This window comes from Caenorhabditis remanei, chromosome III (assembly GCF_010183535.1).
Source record: "Caenorhabditis remanei strain PX506 chromosome III, whole genome shotgun sequence".
Classification (NCBI taxonomy): Eukaryota; Metazoa; Nematoda; class Chromadorea; order Rhabditida; family Rhabditidae; genus Caenorhabditis; species Caenorhabditis remanei.
The window spans coordinates 4,012,869-4,033,270 of record NC_071330.1 but is presented as its reverse complement, the minus strand read 5'-3'; the positions used below and the strand labels follow the sequence as shown (position 1 = coordinate 4,033,270).

Below are 20,402 nucleotides of genomic sequence, written 5' to 3'. Positions count from 1 at the left end.
TCGCGTGACCTCTTCTATTTCGTTAGTAAGACAGAATTCAATAAAGTTGAAATCTGTCCTCTCATGTGACGGACTACCGTAAATGTAAAATCGCATTTTTCGCGTGGCCCCATGGTTGGACAGAATTCAACAGAGTTGAAATCTGTCCTTTGGATTTGCTTTTGTTTACTTTGTTGTTGATTGTTTTATTCATTTACCTAAATAAATATCTTAAGAGGCATTATCTGTAAGAGTGAGAATGTTTGTGTTGGGCCTTGGCACAGTTGCAAAAAGTTGTTTCAATACAAACTCTTTTTACAGCATATGTACCCCTATGGTAGTGATTCACAAACAATATGTCACCAGTCCCCTATGACGTCATCATAGGAAAATATGACCAATAATTGACTTTTCACCCAAAAATTCATAAAAATTTCAATTTTGCAGATAACTCGGGGAAACTTTTGGTGCATGTTAGCAGTGTTTTTGACAACCCCTTCACAAATTTCCAGCTCTCCAGACACCCCAGAAACCGTTCAATTAAATTTCATTTTCATGTTTTTTCAACTTTTCTCGAAAATTCCCTCTAGAAGTCCTCAAATTTCAAATCGTATTCGTATTCCCCGCTAAAAGTTCTATTAGGTCCAATTTGAAACATCAAAAAGTAGGGGGACCATTTTGAGATATTTCGATTTTTTCAAAAATCACATAAGGGTCCCCCCTTATGAAAATTTCATTTTTGAAAAAAATTTCAAAAAAAAATTAACTTTGAAAACAATTGAAATGTTGATAAAACCCTTGAAATAAGTCACTCACAAAATATAAGATCTTAGAAATGTGTTTGAACGGATTGCGTTTTTTTTGATCATCCAATTTTTTCCAGTTTTTTTCCGTTTTTAACAATAATTTGTACAGAAGTCCCTAAATTTTATAAGATATCTTAATTCCTTGCAAAATTTAACATATATTTCAATTGACATCATTAAAAAACAGGGGGACCATTTTGAGATTTTTCCATTTATTTTGAAATTCAGATAAGGGTCCCCCCTTATGAAAGAAAATTTTTATCAAAAAAATAATTCAACTTTTTTTTTATGCAATAGACGTTGAGAACATCGATAAAATATTGAAAACATTTTTTTATAGTTTGAACGTTTTTTGCATCAAAAAAAAGTTGAATTATTTTTTTGATAAAAATTTTCTTTCATAAGGGGGGACCCTTATCTGAATTTCAAAATAAATGGAAAAATCTCAAAATGGTCCCCTTGTTTTTTAATGATGTCAATTGAAATATATGTTAAATTTTGCAAGGAATTAAGATATCTTATGAAATTTGAGGACTTCTGTACAAATTATTGTTAAAAACGGAAAAAAACTGGAAAAAATTGGATGATCAAAAAAAACGCAATCCGTTCAAACACATTTCTAAGATCTTATATTTTGTGAGTGACTTATTTCAAGGGTTTTATCAACATTTCAATTGTTTTCAAAGTTAATTTTTTTTTGAAATTTTTTTCAAAAATGAAATTTTCATAAGGGGGGACCCTTATGTGATTTTTGAAAAAATCGAAATATCTCAAAATGGTCCCCCTACTTTTTGATGTTTCAAATTGGACCTAATAGAACTTTTAGCGGGGAATACGAATACGATTTGAAATTTGAGGACTTCTAGAGGGAATTTTCGAGAAAAGTTGAAAAAACATAAAAATGAAATTTAATTGAACGGTTTCTGGGGTGTCTGGAGAGCTGGAAATTTGTGTAAGGGTAGTCAAAAACACTCCTAACATGTACCGAAAGTTTCGTAAGGTTATCTGGAAAATTTAAATTTTTATGAATTTTTGGGTGAAAAGTCGATTATTGGGCATATTTTCCTATGATGACGTCATAGGGGACTGGTGACATATTTTTTGTAAACCACTACCATAGGGGTACATATGCTGTAAAAAGAGTTCGGATTGAAACAACTTTTTGCAACTGTGCCAAGAGGAATCCTCATCTTACAGACAACGCCTCTTAAATAATTCCAAATATAAATTGTGTGAAAACTGAAGCATTTATAGCTGTACAGTTAAAGTTTCAAAAATTATGTACTTCAAGCTGGTTCAAGCCATTAAATCTTGATTTTGTCATAATCGTCAAAACTTTGTAGGAATTGTCAGAAATCAGTTCCAAATTTTGGATTTCCGGCAAAACTGTGGAAAATGTACAGAATTTAGCTACGTTTTTTTCTTATATCGATAAAACTCAAGTTTACATAGGATTTTAAACTATTTTTTATGAACTTTTTTTTAATTCGAAAATTCGGCGAGAGAGAGTGTGCGAATTGGAGAGACGCAGACACACACTCTCTCTCTCGTCGCATTTTCGCACACTTTGAATTCTTTCAGTGCCCAAAGCGCCTCCATAGGCACATCCCGGCCCGACGGGCCTAGCCGGGCCGGGCCAATATTTCGCAAGTTTGGAAAAAAGTATATATTTCTGCGATATGTGTTCTTTGTGAATTGCACAATTATGGAATTACGGAAGTCGGAATGAAAATTCCTCATCCGGAACTAGGAAGTCGGAATGGAAATTCCTTATCATTAACTCGTGCAGCAATAGAAAAGGGGCGGAGCCTATTGCGCCTATCGATCGAAAATTGAAATTCTAAAAATGAGATACCTAGGGGGAAATGCGCCGTAACTATTGAAGAGAAACTTGGCGGAGTTAATTATTAGAAGGGCGGAGCCAGATTCTGGAGTATTTAAATCAAGCAAGACTCCTACTCATCCATAGTTGTCAAGGCCCCGCCCGGCTCCAAAGAGTAAATCGAAAATTTTAACATTTTGATGATTTTTCGGTCCAAAATTTGTCTTTTTATCGGAAAAATGTCAAAAAATTGGAAAAGTTTGATTTTTGGCGCCTATTTCTCGAGCCGTCGGGCCGGGCCTTAATTTCGCTGACAAGGTCCGGCCCAGGCCTTGACAAGTATGTACTCATCCAATTTTTCAAATCTTCAGAACGTCGAAATCAATGAAGATATCGGAGAAGGGGAGGTGATCGCACTGATTCCAGATGAATTTGCAGATGAAGATGGCGAGTGTCTTGATGATGAAGCATCAAATGAAGATTGATAGAAAAATCGATACTTGACAATAAATGATTTTTGTAGTTATCTGTTTTTTTTTAATTTTCAGAATGTTTTTCACAATCGAACTGAAAATACAGCTAAAAACCCAATTTTGTCGTTAAAACTACTTTACTGATCTCGGAAGCATGATACTGAAGTCGGAAGCCAGAAAAAACCTTATTCTTGAGCTGAAAATATCAGAAATTATGCAAAAAACGAGGAGGAAACGACGACATGTTAGTTTCAAAATTAGAAAAAGTTTTCCCGGGTTAAAAAAAACCTAGTTTTTCAGCAAAAACTAATCATTTCTCTGATGAAAACTGAAAATTATTCAAAAAACGAGAAAAAACCACGATTTAGCCGAAAAATCGCTCAATAATTGATAAAAACAAGATTTTAGATATAAATTTGAGTTTTTTGATGGGAAACCCGTCAAGAAGGAAGAAAAAACTGAAAACTATAGTATTTCTGCAGAAAAATGAGCTAGAAAACGAAATTACCAACAAAAAAAATCAGACATTTTTTTTCCAAAAAACATTTTTTCGCTAAAAGTTAGATTCTTTGGTCAGTACAGATTGTTTTATTTATAGAAAGACTGTGCTAGACTGACAAAATTAGAAAATTGAGATTTTGTCGAAAACGCGAAGAATTTTCAATTCAGTTAAAAAAAATCGAAAAATCGATGGTTTTCATAACATTTTGTAAAGAAATGACGCAGAATTTTATTAAATTTATAAAAAATGGATTTTAAGCAAAACAAATGGCCAAAAATAGCCAAAAAACGACGAAACACGTCATGTGCGGCAAAAATCAACGAGATGACGGGGAAGGAGTACGGTAGAATTTTACGGCGCATACCGAAATTTTTAAATGGGTCTCGACACGATTGAAGTTTTTCAGCAGTTTTTGGTGGAAATTGATGATTATCTAGTAAAAAAGTTGAATTTTCATTGAAAAATACAATAAATTTATTATTTTAATGAATAATTTTATAATAATTTCTGTTCAAATTAAAAAAAATAAAATTTTATGAGTAAAAAAGGATTTTATGAGTAAAAAACCCTATTATCGGAATAAAAAAGTTCCGATATTTTTTACCGAAGTTTGGCATTTAATTTTTAGGGTACAACAATTTTAGGGTACAACAGGGTACAACTGATTTTAGGGTACAACTTTCATAATTTTAGGGTACAAAACTGAAAGGGTACAAAAATGTTAGGGCTCAACTATTTTGGGGTACAAACTTCTGATAATTTTAGGGTACAACTGAATACAATTTTACAACAAATTTTTGTTGCTAGTTATCGAAATTTTGAGATTTCCTGAAAATTTTGATCCTAGGATACATAGAATCAGAGACTACAGTGAATCATAAGGTAAATCGAGGAGCTTGAAGTACATCCACAGAGTTATCATAGGGTACATCGACTCAGAATTTTCATAAAATTTTAGAAGTCACAGAGTTTTAATTAATTCTTGAGAATAGTTTTACAGGGGGAGTTCATGGAGCTGCTTTTTTCAGAGGGATGAAATAATACGATTTTTAAAGATGATGTTAGAGTCAATTATAGAAACTCCAATATGAGTATCTAGCAAATGGTTGTTTGAATAGTTTTTATGTTATATCATCTTTCCCAAAAGATCAGTAATATGTTTATGGAACTCCGTCTGTAAATCTTTTCTCGAAATTTGATGAACACTCTGTGACTTCTAAAATTTTATGAAAATTCTGAGTCGATGTACCCTATGATAACCCCATGGATGTACTTCAAGCTCCTCGATTTACCATATGATTCACTGCAGTCTCTGATTTTATGTACCCTAGGATCAACATTTTCAGGAAATCTCAAAATTTCAATAACTAGCAACAAAAATTAGTTGTGCCCTAAAATTATATTGGTTGTACCCATACTTGCAACCGGGCCGAGTCCGGGCCGTGAGCGGGCCTTTGAATAACTCGCTTCAAAATGAAAATCAGGAGTCGATCAACCTGTCATATTGTAGATCTTGGTGAGCTCTACTCAAATCTACTTTCATTTTCACTGTAAGTTTAGTGAGAGCCGCAGTACAAGCCATTAAGTGGCCGGGCCGTGATTCAAGGCCCGGCTGTTCACGGCCCGGCCACTTAATGGCTTGTACTGCGGCTCTCACTAAACTTACAGTGAAAATGAAAGTAGATTTGAGTAGAGCTCACCAAGATCTACAATTTGACAGGTTGATCGACTCCCAATTTTCATTTTGAAGCGAGTTATTCAAAGGCCCGCTCACGGCCCGGACTCGGCCCGGTTGCAAGTATGGTTGTACCCTAAAATTGTATTCAGTTGTACCCTAAAATTATCAGAAGTTTGTACCCCAAAATAGTTGTGCCCTAAAATTTTTGTACCCTTTCAGTTTTGTACCCCAAAATTATGCAAGTTGTACCCTAAAATGACGAAAGTTGTGCCTTAAAATCAGTTGTACCCTGTTGTACCCTAAAATTATTGTACCCCAAAAATTAAATGCCGTTAAGTTTTGTTTAAAAATACCACTTTTAAAATAAAATTTGACCTATTTCCTTTAAAATTTGATCTTTTTTCTTCAAACTTCATGGTGGAAATGAAATTTTAAAGGAAATAGGTCAAATTTTATCTATGAAGCCGTCGATATTCCGGAACTTCATCATATGAATGATGTTGTAGTGTTCCCACAACATGGACCACGCCCACATCCAGATGAAATGGCTGGTTCGGATTTGGATGGAGATGAGTATTCAATCATTTGGGATCAGCAGTTGCTGCTGGACAAGAATGAGGATCCATTTGATTTCACTTCAGAAAAACAGAAATCATCGTTCAAAGAAGAAGAGATTGACGGTCTGATGCGCGACTTCTATGTAACGTATCTGAAATTGGATTCAGTCGGTACAATTTCCAACAGCCATCTCCACAATTCCGATCAATACGGTCTGAATTCACGTGTATGCATGGATTTAGCGAAGAAGAATTGTCAAGCTGTCGACTTCACAAAATCCGGAATACCGCCAGAGGAATTGGAGAAAAAATGGAGAAAAGACGACGAGACGGGCGAGATGATTCCACCGGAACGAGCAGAACGAGTTCCAGATTATCACATGGGAAACGATCATAGTCCAATGTATGTTAGTCCTCGGTTATGTGGAAAACTGTTCCGTGAATTCAAAGCCATCGACGATGTGGTGAAAATCTCCGAGGAGCGAGACGAGCAAATTGAGATTTCAATAGATCCGACGATGACGATTGATGGATACGAAGAGTATATGCAGAGTGCCAGAGAAGACTTGGCGAGATATAATGCACAGTTGAGATCAGTGATGGAGAATTATGGAATTAAAGTAAGGGATTAGAAATGGTTAGAAAATAAACGATAGATATTTTCAGACGGAAGGCGAAATCTTCTCTGGATGTATCGTGGACATGCGTAATCGAATTTCGGACAAAGATCAAGACGATATGTCATTTTACAACACAAATCAACTGATCGAGACCAAAGTTTCCAATTTGTTCAAAAAGTACCGAGAACACTTTTTCGACGAATTCGATGGCGGATGGCAAACGAATACCGAATGCACACGCAATGGCAACGAAACGAACATTCTCCAACGACAGTGCCGTGCTCCAACTAATAAAATGATGAGGAAGGCGGTGGCCTGGTATAAAGCATGCTATGAGGAGGCTCGTGTCACTAGAGAGAACAAGAAGTTGTCATTTGCATGGTTGGCGTACGATGTGTTGGCATCGGTGAAACAGCAGAGCTGTTTGGCGGCAGATGAGATTATCTTGGGTGGTGCAAATCCGCTGTATACAATGATGGATGCTCATAGAAAACAGTATCTGAGTGATAACTCCCGATTGTTTGAGGATTATCGTCAATTTTCAACAGAATCAAAAGATGGGAAACAAGTGAGAAGAGCGGTGAAAATAGTTCGGATGTATGTGGAAGCGATTCAAGGATTGGACGAAGTTCTATTTCTATTGGATGAATGGGCTCGGGTATCGAAACTTTTCGATAATCAACCGCTTCGAAGCTACCATTTCTCACTTCTTTTCATTCTTTTTGCTACGAGGCAATACTCATCGGTTGACGGAAATGCTGCCGCGTTTTTCAAGAAAATTGATGAGAAACAATGGAAATTGAAAGACAATGAGAACGAGATGAGTACAATTCTTACGGAGAAGGAGAAATCGACGATGGTAAAAAGCTAATTGGGAAGATATTCAATAATATATTTTCATTACAGACAGTCAAATTTCTGGAATTCCTCGCTTCTCGAAAGTTCCGTAAAATGTCGAATCTCTCGTTCCGTCCGCTCAATTTCTCGTCAATCTTCATGCGTGGCGAATGGCAAATCTTCCACGAGGCAGCACTCAAAACCTACTATAATGTGTTGTTCAATTTGCGATTCGAGGAGCTTCCCATCTCCACCGACCCGACAGTGACGATTCGATCGATTATTCGGGAGAACGAGCCGTTTGTCATTGAGTTACCGGGTGCGCATTAGATGTTCAAGAAGGCATTATTTTGATTTCATTGTTCCCTTTTCAGTTGACGCCGACCGCACCCTTGTCCATCGTAAACTGATTGAGCATACGGGAGTTGAGGAGGTCTGCATGCGAAACATGGAGAAGTCAGTCCGCGCGTCTGATGGGCCACAGAAATCTAATAGTGATTTTTAACAGAAAAACCTATATTATCTGTATCATATTTTCAGTCAAATACCTCGTGTCGACACGTGGAACTCTCGAAGCAATGCACAAACTGCGTCAACTCGTCGCTGTCAAAGTGCCCATCAAGACTTACGTGACAGGACAAGATATTTCAATTCAAATGGCTCGTCTGTGCTATGAGAAGATTATCAAGGGACACATCAACACCTAGTCGACAAATTGTTTCCCTCTTTTCCGTATTTTTATGTTTTTCCCCTCCTGTTTTTTCTAGATTTTTATTTTTTGTCCAAATATCCCCCCGCGTTTTCTTTGCGGCTCAAAATTGTACAGACGTTATCGGGCGAAGAAACCGGGCGTCTGATTCAATGAATTGTCAGTTTTAAGTAGAGTTTCATGTAATGATTTTGCTATGCTTTATTCAGGAGTTTTCAGAATTTAGATAGAGGAAAGAAAGAAAGGAATCAATGACTGTAATACAGTAGTACACGTAGAGATCTGAATGCGCCTAAAAGATTAAGATATGTTATTGAAAACCTGTTCATCCCCCTGCTCGCTACGTGCCGACCGGAATCTTCCGATCAACTTCTTCACAATTTCGGGACCATTTGTATTCTCCCAATCACAGATTATCAGAAGCACAAAGTGGAGAATCAACCCTGAAATTCAAGAACAGGTTTCACTATTTCTCCTGAAGAATCCTCACCGAAATACACCGTATAAAACATGTATTCATGTGTGTAGTCTTCTGGATTCAAGTAATTCACAGCGGCTCCTTGGAGATACCCAATGGAATACTGGAAGACTAGCATGCTCTGAAGAAACCAGGTGATATATTCCGGAAAGAAAACAAAGGATTACCTCTAAAATCTTGATAAACCAAAAGAATTCATTCAACTCTCGGGCGAAGAGAGTTAGAATTGTGAAGAAGACGTACAAGGTGTAATTCATCACTTTTGTGAAGTAGTTGACTGCGTAGGGAACTGCGAACAGAGAGAGGAAAGTCATGGAAAAGGAGAATATGAAGAGAAGGATTGGAAGAGTTCGCATGACGACGTTGGGGAATCTGGAATAAGGAGAATTAAGAGAGGGAGGGAATCTGAAGACGTGAGGATTCTAAATTAGGTTAGAGATTTCAACCAGAGTAAAAATGAATGGATTTACAGTCCGAAAGGAGACGTCCTCACGAAAAGCTTTGTAATTTCAAAATATATTTTGTCAAAATAACAGATTGTTGCGATCTTTGATTTTTGATCATAATGTTATTTTAAGCCCCGCCCTCAAAACGAAAAAGCCTAATACACACTTTCCGTGCAAGGGTTCTGTTTCAGATTTTTGATGGGTCAATGGGGCCTGATTTGGGGCGGAGCCTTGTATCTGAATAAACGTTCAAAGTTCACAAACGCCAAGGATCAGTCTTTGTATTTCGACAATATTATCTTAAATTAGATTATTAAGAGGAGAAAAGATAGCTAACTTAACACAATCACCACGTCTAATGGTAAATGTAAATTCATTCATGATGAATGCTAAACAGATATTCCAATCAGTCAACATCCCTCCTCTCCATCACTCAATGAATAATAGAAATTCAAATCGAAAATGTCGAAATGATAGTTGTTTACTCTGATCTAGTGGGGGGACATTGACATTTAGGTGTCGATTAGCATGAGGTTGTAAAAAGAAAAGAGGGAAGGGGGGAATGTGTTTCGAAATGTTAACGATTATGAGGGTTACGGTAGAGATCTAAAGAGAACCGACTGGTGGTTTCACGTGAATTTGGAAGATTCGAAGATGACGTGTTTCTTAATGAGAGGGGTACTGTAGAGATTACGGTAACTTCATTAATCATCTCTCCGTAAATCTGGAATTTTGGAATACGTTTTCAAGAATTCGTAATGTTTTCTCTAATTGTAAGCAACTTCATTTTTCGAATTTTTTCGATTTTTTTCCACTAAATTCGAATTGCATTCAAAGCCTGAGGAAACGTTAATTTTTTGTGAAGTCATTGATCGTAAATTCCATAATCAAACACCCCGAAATCTGTTTTCCGATATTCCAAAAATGTCTGGAATTTAGTTACCTGAACTACTCGTAGTTCAGCAGGATTTAGTTGGAACATCCAACGCCAAGTTTTCTTGGTATTTTTTGGAATCTCAGAGATTTTTACTAAACTTGTGATCCCAATTTTGACAGATTTTAAGTACTACCGGTATCTTGGAGATTTCCAGCCTCAACATTATTAACATGAAGCATACCGTGAAACGTCTAATAGAGGTGCTCAAGTTGCCAACTGCCAAAATGTAGCTGAAAATTTATTGAAGGTTTTTTTAATTGGAAACACATTTTGATAGCTCTCAAGGCAGTTGAGATATTGTGCTCCAAACTCCAACTATTCATTTATGTATTGCGACAAAAAGGAAAACATAGAGATACAAAAGATTTGAAACGGTCCCTCACGAGACAGTAAAAATAGAAGAGGACCAAGAAACAGAGGGAATCGGGGGAAACGATAAAACGGAGGGTATGTTGTAAAGACAGACAAAAAATTACTCATCAATATCCATAATCGAAATCATAAAGTATTTCTTCCATCTTCACATGTTTCTTCTTCCTCTTCCTCTTCCCCTGACAGCATTCATCCCGGCTCTCTCGTCCTGTTGACGTCCATTCTCGTAATGAGTCGCCATGGAGTTACAGTGGAAAACGAAGGCTGAAAACGGGGAAGATATATAACGACAACTTTAATTAAAAAGTCCCTTAATCAAAACATTGGAAATTTGAAAAACTCACTCAGGAAAATGCCCACAAAGAAGATGTAGTCAGTCGGTGAGACATCAGTTTTCATGACTGTCCAGTGACCAACAATCCCACTGAACAGAGTGAAGATAATAGCCTGAAAACAAACTATATGGGTTTTACAACAGTGCTCCACCAAAATTCTCTAGTAAACAATCGACTTACCTGGATGTTGAAAACCCGATGAGAGATTCTTTCGGAACAGAAGATGTACCAGTAGATGACCAAGTAATAAACGACCATCATACATCCGGATAGCTGGATGCAGAAGTTTTGAACTTGAAAGATAGAAGCCAGTGAGAATATCAAGAACATTTGAGTGCAGGAGAGAAGCGTGTTTCTATACTCTTCGTCCATAGTTATACCCTGGAAAATACTGGTATGCTATAGGAAAAGGTTAGAGATAAAAGGACGGAATAGTTGGTTGCACGGCAAAAAGAATAATGAACTTGTGAGAGGAAACGAGGAGGCACGATCGACTCGTGTGTATGTATATGTAATGGGTGAGAAGATTTTGGGTACAGACGGAGGGATAGAATGAAAGTTGAATCGATGGACACTTTGGTTATGAGTCATAGACGTTTGGGGAAAGAGAAGAACTAGAGGGAAACGAGATATGATAGAAGAGCTATGGTAAATTGATACTTTGAATTTTGAGAAACAGAATATTTTACGGGGCGATCTTGGCGGTAAGCCTTTCCAGAACTTTCCCATTCCAATATATTTCCCATTATATTATTTTTTCCATTTCAGAACTCTCCCGTTCCAGAACCGCTTTTTATATCTTCTGAAAAAAACAGTACTGGAATGGGAAAGTTCTAAGAAGAGAAAGTTCTGGAACAGAAGTTCATCGAGCTTTTCAAGAGATGTAAAGTTGAAGTGATATATGTGTGGCAGGTTTTACTAAACAAGGAAAGTTTTTAGAGACGAAACATCTTGTCAATTTTGACGTCAAAACTGAACTCCACTTAGTCGAAAGTACCTATAACCAATTTATAGATCGTTTGAAAGCCGCGTCTCTAAAGGCTTCCCTTGTGAGAAATACTTCCGAAAAATTTCACGAAAATTTGCCAAAGTGCATCCCTATTCCCAAATTATGACCAAAAGAACAGGGAGAGAAACAAAAGAGAACTTCGTAAGGAAGACATGCTTTTCGTCACATTTGTGTTGCGAGTGAGAACAGACTGTCCCTCAAGGTTGGTCATGGGGAGCGAGGGAGAGAGAGAGAGAGACCCAGAGCAGGTCACTTCTGTCTAGAGGGAGCGGGGGACAACACACAAGTCACAAGAATATGACGGAATGTATCGGCCTTCGTGAAAAGTTGTGTCGAAAAGTTGTGTCGATTTGGCTTTAGAACGAAAAGCGGTCGTCTCCTAGTTGATATCGGAAATGAACCACCTTGGTCGACTTGATCGAATCTCGAGCAGGTTTTAAGCACAGTTTTCGATCTGAATGGCCACTGGACCGACACGCGGTCTTGTCCAGAATCCGACCAAGCTCCAAAGCGTGACGCCCGAGAAGTAAACTGACTGGCGTATACTTGTTTCAGAAAAGTGCTTGCACCTTTTTGGCGGCACAAAGACTTATATGCAGGTTTTTTATTGCAGAAATAATTATTATTCTGATCGGAAGAGTTTATTGACGACAAGTGACCGGTACTTAAGAGTTACGGTACGTTCATGGATGTAAAGATCTAACAATAAGAAATAGTTTCAAGAAAAAACACCATATTTACTATACAATTCAAACTAAAATCTTTTTCCGAGTTCAAAACCAATGTATAATTATAATGAAATTTAGTAATCACTGTCCACAATCTAATGCACCATCACTCGGAACGTTCATTCCACCACTGATTTACTCTTCTCCTTGCTCTGATTACTTTGTCCATTTGACCTCTCTCCTCCTCCCGATCTAAGTCTTGTATCATTTCGTAAAGAAGCCAAAGATAATAACAGTGGAGCACGAGTGCTAAAAATGTGGAAGCTATAACAAACAGATTGGGAAAGTAAAATCTGGCTCTCTATTTGGTATAGCATTTCTCGAAACTTCGAGTTGAGTCCGCAATGTGGACGTGGACCGATAATTTCCAGACAGGATAAACTTGAGAAAGAAATACGACTAAAAAACTCACTCAAGAAAGAGATTACAAAGAAGATCTTGTCCCATATTGACAGCTCAATCTTCCGGACCGCCCAGTTGACTATATACGTGCCGAACGTATGGATAAGGAAAAAACATTTCAATTTCAATACAATACTAAGGAAAATACTGCTTACCTCGAAGACAAAAGCACAAATTGAGATCCTTCTGATACAGAATACATACCAGAAAACAGAGAACTAGTAGACAAACAGAATGATACCGATCTGTTGGATGTACAAGTGCTCAGCGAAGGCAATTGTAGCCAATGAGAAGAGCCAGAACGTTTGGCTGAACAGAAGGAGCATGTTTTTGGTTTCTCTTTCGAACGTGGTAGGTTTGTATGCTGCAAAAACAACGCATGTAATTGCAGCAAGCACTAAAAATCTATTTGAGGAAAGATAAAAACATATTGTGTCAATACCAAGAATTGTCAAAAAGGGGCAAAGGGAGCGGAGAATCAATAAAAATGGTTTTACATATTATTTCAGTATAAAGAAGAACACGAGAAGAAGCTGAGAAAGTGTCTCGAACGCTACTACTCCTACGTCTCCCGCTGCAAAAGTTTGAAAGGATTCCGACGGGATCTCACTTGGAGACATCCACACGAGGTGGAAGACGAACTGGAGACATATCATTTGGACGAGTTTGACGGCTTCATGAAGAGGCTCCGGAAGGCTGAAAGACCTATTACCAGTCTGGAAGCACAGTACTTTCCAGGAGTCATCACATGCTATCCAGAGGATATTACAGAGTTCTTTGAGAAAAGATGGAAGAGAATCAAGAAATCTTTTGTTTCTGCTAAAAATAATATCTGTAATTGTTTTAAGCGTAGCCCTGCAATCAATCAATAAACATTTCCATTTAAATTTGACAGTTTACTTCAAAAAATAGGTTAGGTTCAGGAGGTCAAATTGAAAATAATTGAAAATAATTGGGAATTGATTCTTGGAGCACTTGACAAAATAAAACACATATTGAAATCACTCCTAATCGTTTCGACGATTGCGTTTAGTAGTTGGCTCATCTGGACTGTGGCCTCTTTTTCCTCCCGGACTGGATGCTCTCGCCAGCGGTTTCACCGTCTCCTGTGGCTCCTCCTCCTCCTCATCTTTGACATTCTCAACCGGTCCTGCTGGGACATCGACGATCGGTGCTGTTGAGGGCTCGTCAAGCGGCTGAGGTGGCCGATCCGCGACACCAGCATTTTCCAGGATATGATTGATGATAGCCGCTTGTCTTTGGGCCCCGACGACGACTGCTTTTGATATCCGATCGCCGATAATCGACTCTGCTGTTGTCACGACGGTCGGTGCTGCTGAGGGCTCGACGATCGGTTGTGGCGCCCGATCCGCGACACCAGCATTATCCACTGCCCGTTGGATGACGACCGCTTGTCTGGGGGCATCGCCGACAATATCTTCGGCTAACTGGTTGGCGATAATTGCCGATGCTGGGGCCTCGACGATCGGTGCTGCTGAAGACTCGCCAAGCGGTTGAGGTGGCCGATCTGCGATACCAGCATTCCCCATAATCCGATTGATGGCAACGGCTTGTCTGGGGGCATCGCCAACAATATCTCCGGCTAACCGGTCGGCGATAACCGACGAAGCTGGTGTCTCGACGATCGGTTGAGGTGGTCGATCTGCAACACCAGCATTCTCTACTGCCTGTTGGATGAAGACCGCTTGTTTTGTGGCTCCATCGACAATTTCTGCGGCTAGCTGGTCGACGGTAATCGGGTCTGGTCTTCTTGAGATTGGATGTGGGAAGTTCTCGCGGGGTGGCTGTGGAACGAGTCGAGGCGCAGGCTCAGATGGGCCTGCCTCGTCGACGGATGGAGATGGTGTCGATTCTTCAGAGAGTCGATGGAGTCTCGCAGAGGCTCGTTCGCGTTCCTGGAATGAAAGAAGAGTTAGAGTGCAAAGAAGAGAGAAATGGACACTAGGATATTTGAACCTGTCTTAGAAGTCAAACTACGTATTTTTATTGATACAATACTGGTCTACAGTTCCCAAATTACAATTCTATCTTTTGAAGCATGTCACTCTGCGTTTGGTCGTTCCAGAACGTCTATTTTTGTAGAGTATGTAGATAATCAACCCTAAAGCTTCATTTTTGTAGTTCACAGCTTTTTTGTAAGATCTCATCTTAGAGAGTCATAGTCAATCGACTATCATTACAGCACAAATTTGTGAGATTACATCAAATCGCTGTAACCTTCTAGAAACGAGACGCACAAAAATGTTGTCAACTACAAAACTAAAGTTTTAAATTTTATCAAAATTTGACATTCTGGAATTACCAGATAAATTGAGAGACACTCTCAGATTCAGGCGTTTTCAATTGAAAACTGTTAGTATCGCGATGAGAGAAAACGTGGCGAGCTATAACCCTATAGACAGTGTCCGGACTAAAAAGTGTTCAACTACAAAAGTGAAGACCCAGTTGTGATCTACATACCCGGTAAAAACTGACATTCTGGGATCACAACATACTAATTGAGACACATCAGTTATATATAGCTGCGACTGTAAATCTTCTGACCAAGTCACCAGATCAACGACTCACTGTAAACATTGTCACACTATACTAGGCTGTTGTCTGTATAACATAATTAGTTTTTCAGAACAGAAATTATGGACCTCTGACTCTCTAATCTGGAAATGTTGGATCTTGTTCAAAACATCTTTCATGGAGCATTTCCTAGACATACACTTTCAATACCACCAGAATATGAGCTTCGATTTTCCAAGGTATTTTAAGAATCTTAAGCTTCGTATCGTCTTCAGCAAGACAGTGATAACTAGGGGTCGATACTCAGCGAATTTGATTGAGCTCGTTCTACCTACACTTGGCTTCCCCAAGATCCCATGAGTGTCAGATCTACCTACCTTCATCCCACTAACACCTCACTTTCCCAATTCCCAGAATCCCAACTCACCTCTGCTAAAAGCGTAGCTGGGTCTCCTTCTATTACTCGACGAATAGCTTCCACAGTATTCCTATCCGTTTCAGTCTCCTGCAGCCAGAATGCGTAGAACTCTCCTTCCGAATGTCTCTCCTCGAAGTGCTTCACAAGATACGCCCACTCTCCATCGGGGTCCCGAACTCGACTGAGCTCGATTTGCTGCGTGGAACCGGAAATATCCAATCCGACTTCACCGGTGGCTCGATTCGTCCAACAGAAGTTTGGAAGCACTCCCTCCTCGACCTTGACGGCGAGAATCCCTTGTTCTGGAAGTCGATTCACGATGGGTTGATTTGGATTCGCATCGTTCTTCACACAATTACAGCGTCCCATTTTGATTCTACGGGTGTATTTCACCGGTACCGTTTCCGGATTTTCGACTTCAGACATTTTTGTGAGCGATTCTGAAATTCTTAGATTGGGAAGCGAAATAAGCAAAAAACGTTTAAAAAAACTTGAGAAATGAAATGAAATAGGACGAAAATAACACTTATCGTGAAATGAGAATGAAAAATTGCGCGGGTTGCGGGTTCCAAGAAAAATCGAGTTCAAAAAAAATTTGATCTACCCTCATCAATGAAAAAGTTTGCAGGCCTAAGAAAAGTTCGCAGGTCTAAAAATGATTACTGAAGTTTTTCACTGATTCTAAATATTTAATTTCTGACTCAACATTTTGTGAGCTAAGTATCCAAGACGTATTAAATTTTGAAAATAAAATTGAAAAATTAATCTGAAATTCTGAAAAAGAAAAGATTGAAAACAGTCTTTTTGTGTGAAAATCCATAAAATAGGACCGGATGAGCGTAAATTTCAGCTTCCTCGTTATCCGGGTTACTGTAGTCGTTCGAGGGGAGTGGTTTGGCCGTGTAGTCCTCTCGGACAAGTTGCATATCGAGAAAAAAATAGAAAAAAACTACAAAAATTTGTTGGATAAAAGTGAGGAAACGAGGAATTAAGCAAAAATCTTGTCCGAGAGGACTACACGAAAAAATCTTCTGCCTAGGCTCTTTTTCAGTATTAGCTCGGAACAGTTCTTACAACTGCGCTCCACCGAAATCCTTTTTAGAAATGTCTCTTTTTCTCTGAGTCTTTCAATTTCGCACACTATTTTCTTCGGTTTCGGTAGAGCGCGGTTGTAAGAAACGTGCTAATACGAGATTTGTGGCGTTTAGAGTGAGCATATGCGTCAGTGATTAAAGTTTCTTAGAATTTTCTGAAATATCGGAATCTGCAATGAACAAAATATAACTTCAGTCCTCCTCTAATGAAATGAAAAATCAGTTTTTTTACAGAAAAGAAAACAAAAAAAGAATGGAAGGATTGTGACAGAATACCCGAGACTTTTTTCCTTTTCAAGTTACAATTTCCAGAAACCAAACAAAAAAGGAATCTGAAAATCATTGATAAGAAACTTTTCTCTTCCTCTCCACAATAATTGGAACAGTAATCAATGCAGATGCAGTGAGTGCTTGTATGTTCTGGTGTGAACAAAGCTATGGCTATCGGTCACAAGAGGCAGTTATATTTTTACTGGGATCTGTGAAAAATATCTGAGAAAAAGTCACAATAATCGACTTCCTTTAAAAAAAGATTTATTCAAGACAATATTGTAAGTGGAATTTCTAATTTAATCAAATTAAAATTTTGCACAGAAGGCTTCAGAAGAAATTCTCTTTTTTAATTTAATTTATTTATTGACCGGGAGTGAAAATCGTAAAAATGATATTATTGGATTAGGCCCTTCACGAGGCGACAGATCTGGTAAGAGGGAGAATGGGAAGGATAGTATGGAAGCAAGTAGTATGTAGTGGGAAAAAAGAAAAATGGGAGAACTAACGAAGTTGAGAATTATTTGACAGAAAGACTTAATTAAGATTTCTTATCTCTTCGCTAGTCCGTAGCAGCCTCGGGGTTCAGTCTGTACTGCTCCAACTTTTGTTGCTCTGCTTTGTGGTGGAACCACAGGACGATACGATGGGCAACTAGCGCTGAAAACAGGATGATGGAATTGCATAAATTTTGAGAAAAGCCGTTGAAAACCCCATCAATCTACTCTAGTAGCTTTCCAACCTTGAAGGGGGACATCATTATTCGTAAATTGACACTATTCTATAAAAATCAATTCACAGGGAAAAGAGGAAATTCTCTGGGTTCTAGGTCCGAAAATCAGCCTGAACCATACTTGTCATTTGACGGGCCGGGCCGGGCCGGATCGGTGAAAATTTGGAAATCGGCCCGGCCCGTGACAAGTATGGCCTGAACCAAATTATGTGGCTTCAAAATGCTAAAAATCGCTTTTCGTCGTGTAATTTTACAGTACATGACAATAGAAATTCTACTCGCCTGCATGCAAGAGAAATTTTTTTCAAAAATTTTCAAGAAAAAAATCGAAAAATGAACATTCCCGTGCAGATGAAGAGAACTATTGAAATGTACTCTAAAAGTGCACGGCGAGAAGCGATTTTTGTGTACTTTGAGGCCTCATAACTCGCTTCAGATTGATTGGCTCTACGAGAATTTTCTTTTTTCTCTGGCTTTCTGAATCGATTCATATAAAAAGTGCTAATTTCAGAACATTTTTATAATTTCATCGTAAAGATCCATACCTATGAAAGTGACGAGAAGCCAATTGAGATCGGACCCCATCATTTCTTCTCCCGTCCAATAAACTTTGACCATTACAGCAAAGTATCCAATCAATAGCTCGGTCTGAAAAAGTTTGGTTCGAAAAAACCACAATTTTTAGTCTTCTCACCTCCAAGACTCGGATCCATGATGGGGTTGGGTTATGACTGCATACGAAGAGAAAGGTCAGATAATAAATAGATATAATAGAGCCGCAAATCTTCGGGAAATGATGATTAGTACGGAATATTGCAGCTGAACAGAAGGACAGACAGAACTTAGTGAGGAGGGTGATGACTTTTCTAGTTTCAGTGGCGTTCATGGTGTCAGAAGGAGTTTCTCAGGTATTATGGAGAAGGTAGAGCCAGAAGAGGAGACGATGAGACAACGATGAAAAGTACGAATGAGGAACACAAAAAGAATAAAAAAAACGCAAATAGAATAAGTGGAAGTGAAATAGAAAATGGTTGGATCGTGAAGGAGAGACGGTGAGAAAGAGGGGACAGGCGACGGGGACATGTATGGTTGGTTGGACTTTCGAAAAAAGTCATTGATGAACGAACAAATAAGTAATTGTGATCAGGGTAGAACGGAATGCTTTTTTTGAAATGGTGGAAGGTAGAAGACGAACTTCTGCTAAACTCTGATTGAGATTTTAAATTTATTTTTAGAAAAAGGAACATTCAAATTAAAGACCTTCAATGTTTCCTCCTTCAATATAAACTCTCAAACGATCTGTCTCTTTCTCTCTTTTCTGTCTATGAAACTTCTTCATCGCAGTAATCTCTTTAGGAGTAACCGGCCCTTTGACTTTGTAGTCGATCCATAATATAAAGAAGTGGGCGACGAAAAATAAAATATAAAAAAGTGTTTATAGGCTACTTTATGACTTGACTTACGCAAGAAGTGGAACACAAGAAAAAGTCGATCATTCTGTGTCATTGTTAAAGTTACATCAGGACAGCGGATAAGAAGCCAGCAAACAAGAATACCAAGAGAGCCTGTAGTTAAATAATTTAACAATAATCTTCACGGGAAACTCGGCTCACTTGAAAGTAGACAATCCATTTTGAAGTGACCCGTACATTTAGAAGATAGGCCAGTATGGCTATATAGTAGACGAGGAGACATCTACCCAACTCATTCAAAGAAACGTGATTGGCAGTTTCGAAGAATGAGAACAGCATGTCGAAGAGCGTCATAAAGACGAGACCTTTCTTGAGTTCGGTGAATTCGTCCATGTCTATCATACTGTAAAGCTTTTAAACTATAGAAAAAGGAGCCAATAAGTGGAAAGAGAGAAGAGACGGTGAACCGATAAAAATGGAATGAGAAGGTGACCCGTTGGTCAAAAAAAAACGGGAATATGCAAAAAGAAAGAAAAGAGAAGGGAGTGCTGCACAATGTTATTGGTGATTCGGGGAAAACGGGGAGGAGTCGAATTGATAGGCATTGCTTCTCGATCATTTTATGAGTCATCAAATCTTATGGTACAGACGCTAGGCGAGCTGACACCAATATCAGCTCGGTTTGAAAGAATGCTCTTAAGAGTGCGGGTGAACCAGGGAAATACTCTTTTTCTGAAAATAAACCACGCCATGTTTCAGCTGTCTCGGCGATGATATCTGAATGCCCGCTCCTTTTTCGCTGTTACCAAGAAAGCTTGACAAGGACGTGGTGGTTTTCAGAGGCGGGAACGGCAGTGCCCATACACCAAGTGTCAAGAACAGTTCCATATGTCGAAAATATAAGGTTCGGGAAAAAGGGGAGGAGTCGAATTGATAAACAAGTCATAGCTTCTCTACTTTATCATGAGTCATAAAAAGTCTTATAGGGAGTGGAGAGCCGGGGAAACCGGATATGTTTTTTGGGGTCTCTAATGGAGTAGAAATACAGTGGGGGCAGGATTACTATGTATTGAATGGGGACACCAGTATTCCAAAAACGGAGATTAAAAATATTGATCGACTCAAAATTTTGAGGAAAAGAACAAAGTCTCTTGGAGCCAGTTCCAAAATAAGTCTAAACCAACTTAGCAAGTGTCATGATGATGATAGGGGTCTCTGGGTAACAATTTATATTCATCTCGAGAACTCCG

At 38.6% G+C, this 20,402-nt stretch overlaps 8 protein-coding genes across 8 annotated transcripts; 3 read left to right on the top strand and 5 right to left on the bottom strand.

Moving 5' to 3' along the window:
• Window positions 1–5,750: 5,750 nt before the first annotated feature.
• On the top strand, window positions 5,751–7,981 carry GCK72_008968 (uncharacterized protein; the record flags this gene model as incomplete). Its single annotated transcript, XM_053727140.1, has 5 exons — window positions 5,751–6,437; window positions 6,484–7,296; window positions 7,344–7,593; window positions 7,649–7,768; window positions 7,815–7,981. The coding sequence occupies 5 exons, from the start codon at window positions 5,751–5,753 to the stop codon at window positions 7,979–7,981; spliced, it is 2,037 nt and encodes a 678-aa protein (XP_053586717.1).
• A 302-nt stretch (window positions 7,982–8,283) lies between these two features.
• Window positions 8,284–8,775, bottom strand: GCK72_008967 (uncharacterized protein; the record flags this gene model as incomplete). The annotated part of the gene is made up of 3 exons (XM_053727139.1): window positions 8,284–8,426; window positions 8,474–8,582; window positions 8,629–8,775. The coding sequence occupies 3 exons, from the start codon at window positions 8,773–8,775 to the stop codon at window positions 8,284–8,286; spliced, it is 399 nt and encodes a 132-aa protein (XP_053586716.1).
• A 1,589-nt stretch (window positions 8,776–10,364) lies between these two features.
• On the bottom strand, window positions 10,365–10,923 carry GCK72_008966 (uncharacterized protein; the record flags this gene model as incomplete). Its single annotated transcript, XM_003099442.2, has 3 exons — window positions 10,365–10,480; window positions 10,561–10,663; window positions 10,732–10,923. The coding sequence occupies 3 exons, from the start codon at window positions 10,921–10,923 to the stop codon at window positions 10,365–10,367; spliced, it is 411 nt and encodes a 136-aa protein (XP_003099490.2).
• A 2,001-nt stretch (window positions 10,924–12,924) lies between these two features.
• On the top strand, window positions 12,925–13,562 carry GCK72_008965 (uncharacterized protein; the record flags this gene model as incomplete). Its single annotated transcript, XM_003099416.2, has 2 exons — window positions 12,925–13,041; window positions 13,200–13,562. 2 exons carry the CDS (start codon window positions 12,925–12,927, stop codon window positions 13,560–13,562), a joined length of 480 nt encoding a protein of 159 aa, XP_003099464.2.
• Window positions 13,563–13,697: 135 nt separating this feature from the next.
• Window positions 13,698–16,069, bottom strand: GCK72_008964 (uncharacterized protein; the record flags this gene model as incomplete). Its single annotated transcript, XM_053727138.1, has 2 exons — window positions 13,698–14,606; window positions 15,653–16,069. 2 exons carry the CDS (start codon window positions 16,067–16,069, stop codon window positions 13,698–13,700), a joined length of 1,326 nt encoding a protein of 441 aa, XP_053586715.1.
• GCK72_008963 (uncharacterized protein) lies at window positions 15,764–16,087 on the top strand (the record flags this gene model as incomplete). The annotated part of the gene is made up of 1 exon (XM_053727137.1): window positions 15,764–16,087. One exon carries the CDS (start codon window positions 15,764–15,766, stop codon window positions 16,085–16,087), a length of 324 nt encoding a protein of 107 aa, XP_053586714.1.
• Window positions 16,088–17,569: 1,482 nt separating this feature from the next.
• GCK72_008962 (uncharacterized protein) lies at window positions 17,570–18,626 on the bottom strand (the record flags this gene model as incomplete). The annotated part of the gene is made up of 3 exons (XM_003099410.2): window positions 17,570–17,667; window positions 18,286–18,388; window positions 18,435–18,626. The coding sequence occupies 3 exons, from the start codon at window positions 18,624–18,626 to the stop codon at window positions 17,570–17,572; spliced, it is 393 nt and encodes a 130-aa protein (XP_003099458.2).
• A 628-nt stretch (window positions 18,627–19,254) lies between these two features.
• Window positions 19,255–19,545, bottom strand: GCK72_008961 (uncharacterized protein; the record flags this gene model as incomplete). Its single annotated transcript, XM_053727136.1, has 2 exons — window positions 19,255–19,305; window positions 19,354–19,545. 2 exons carry the CDS (start codon window positions 19,543–19,545, stop codon window positions 19,255–19,257), a joined length of 243 nt encoding a protein of 80 aa, XP_053586713.1.
• Window positions 19,546–20,402: the final 857 nt, after the last annotated feature.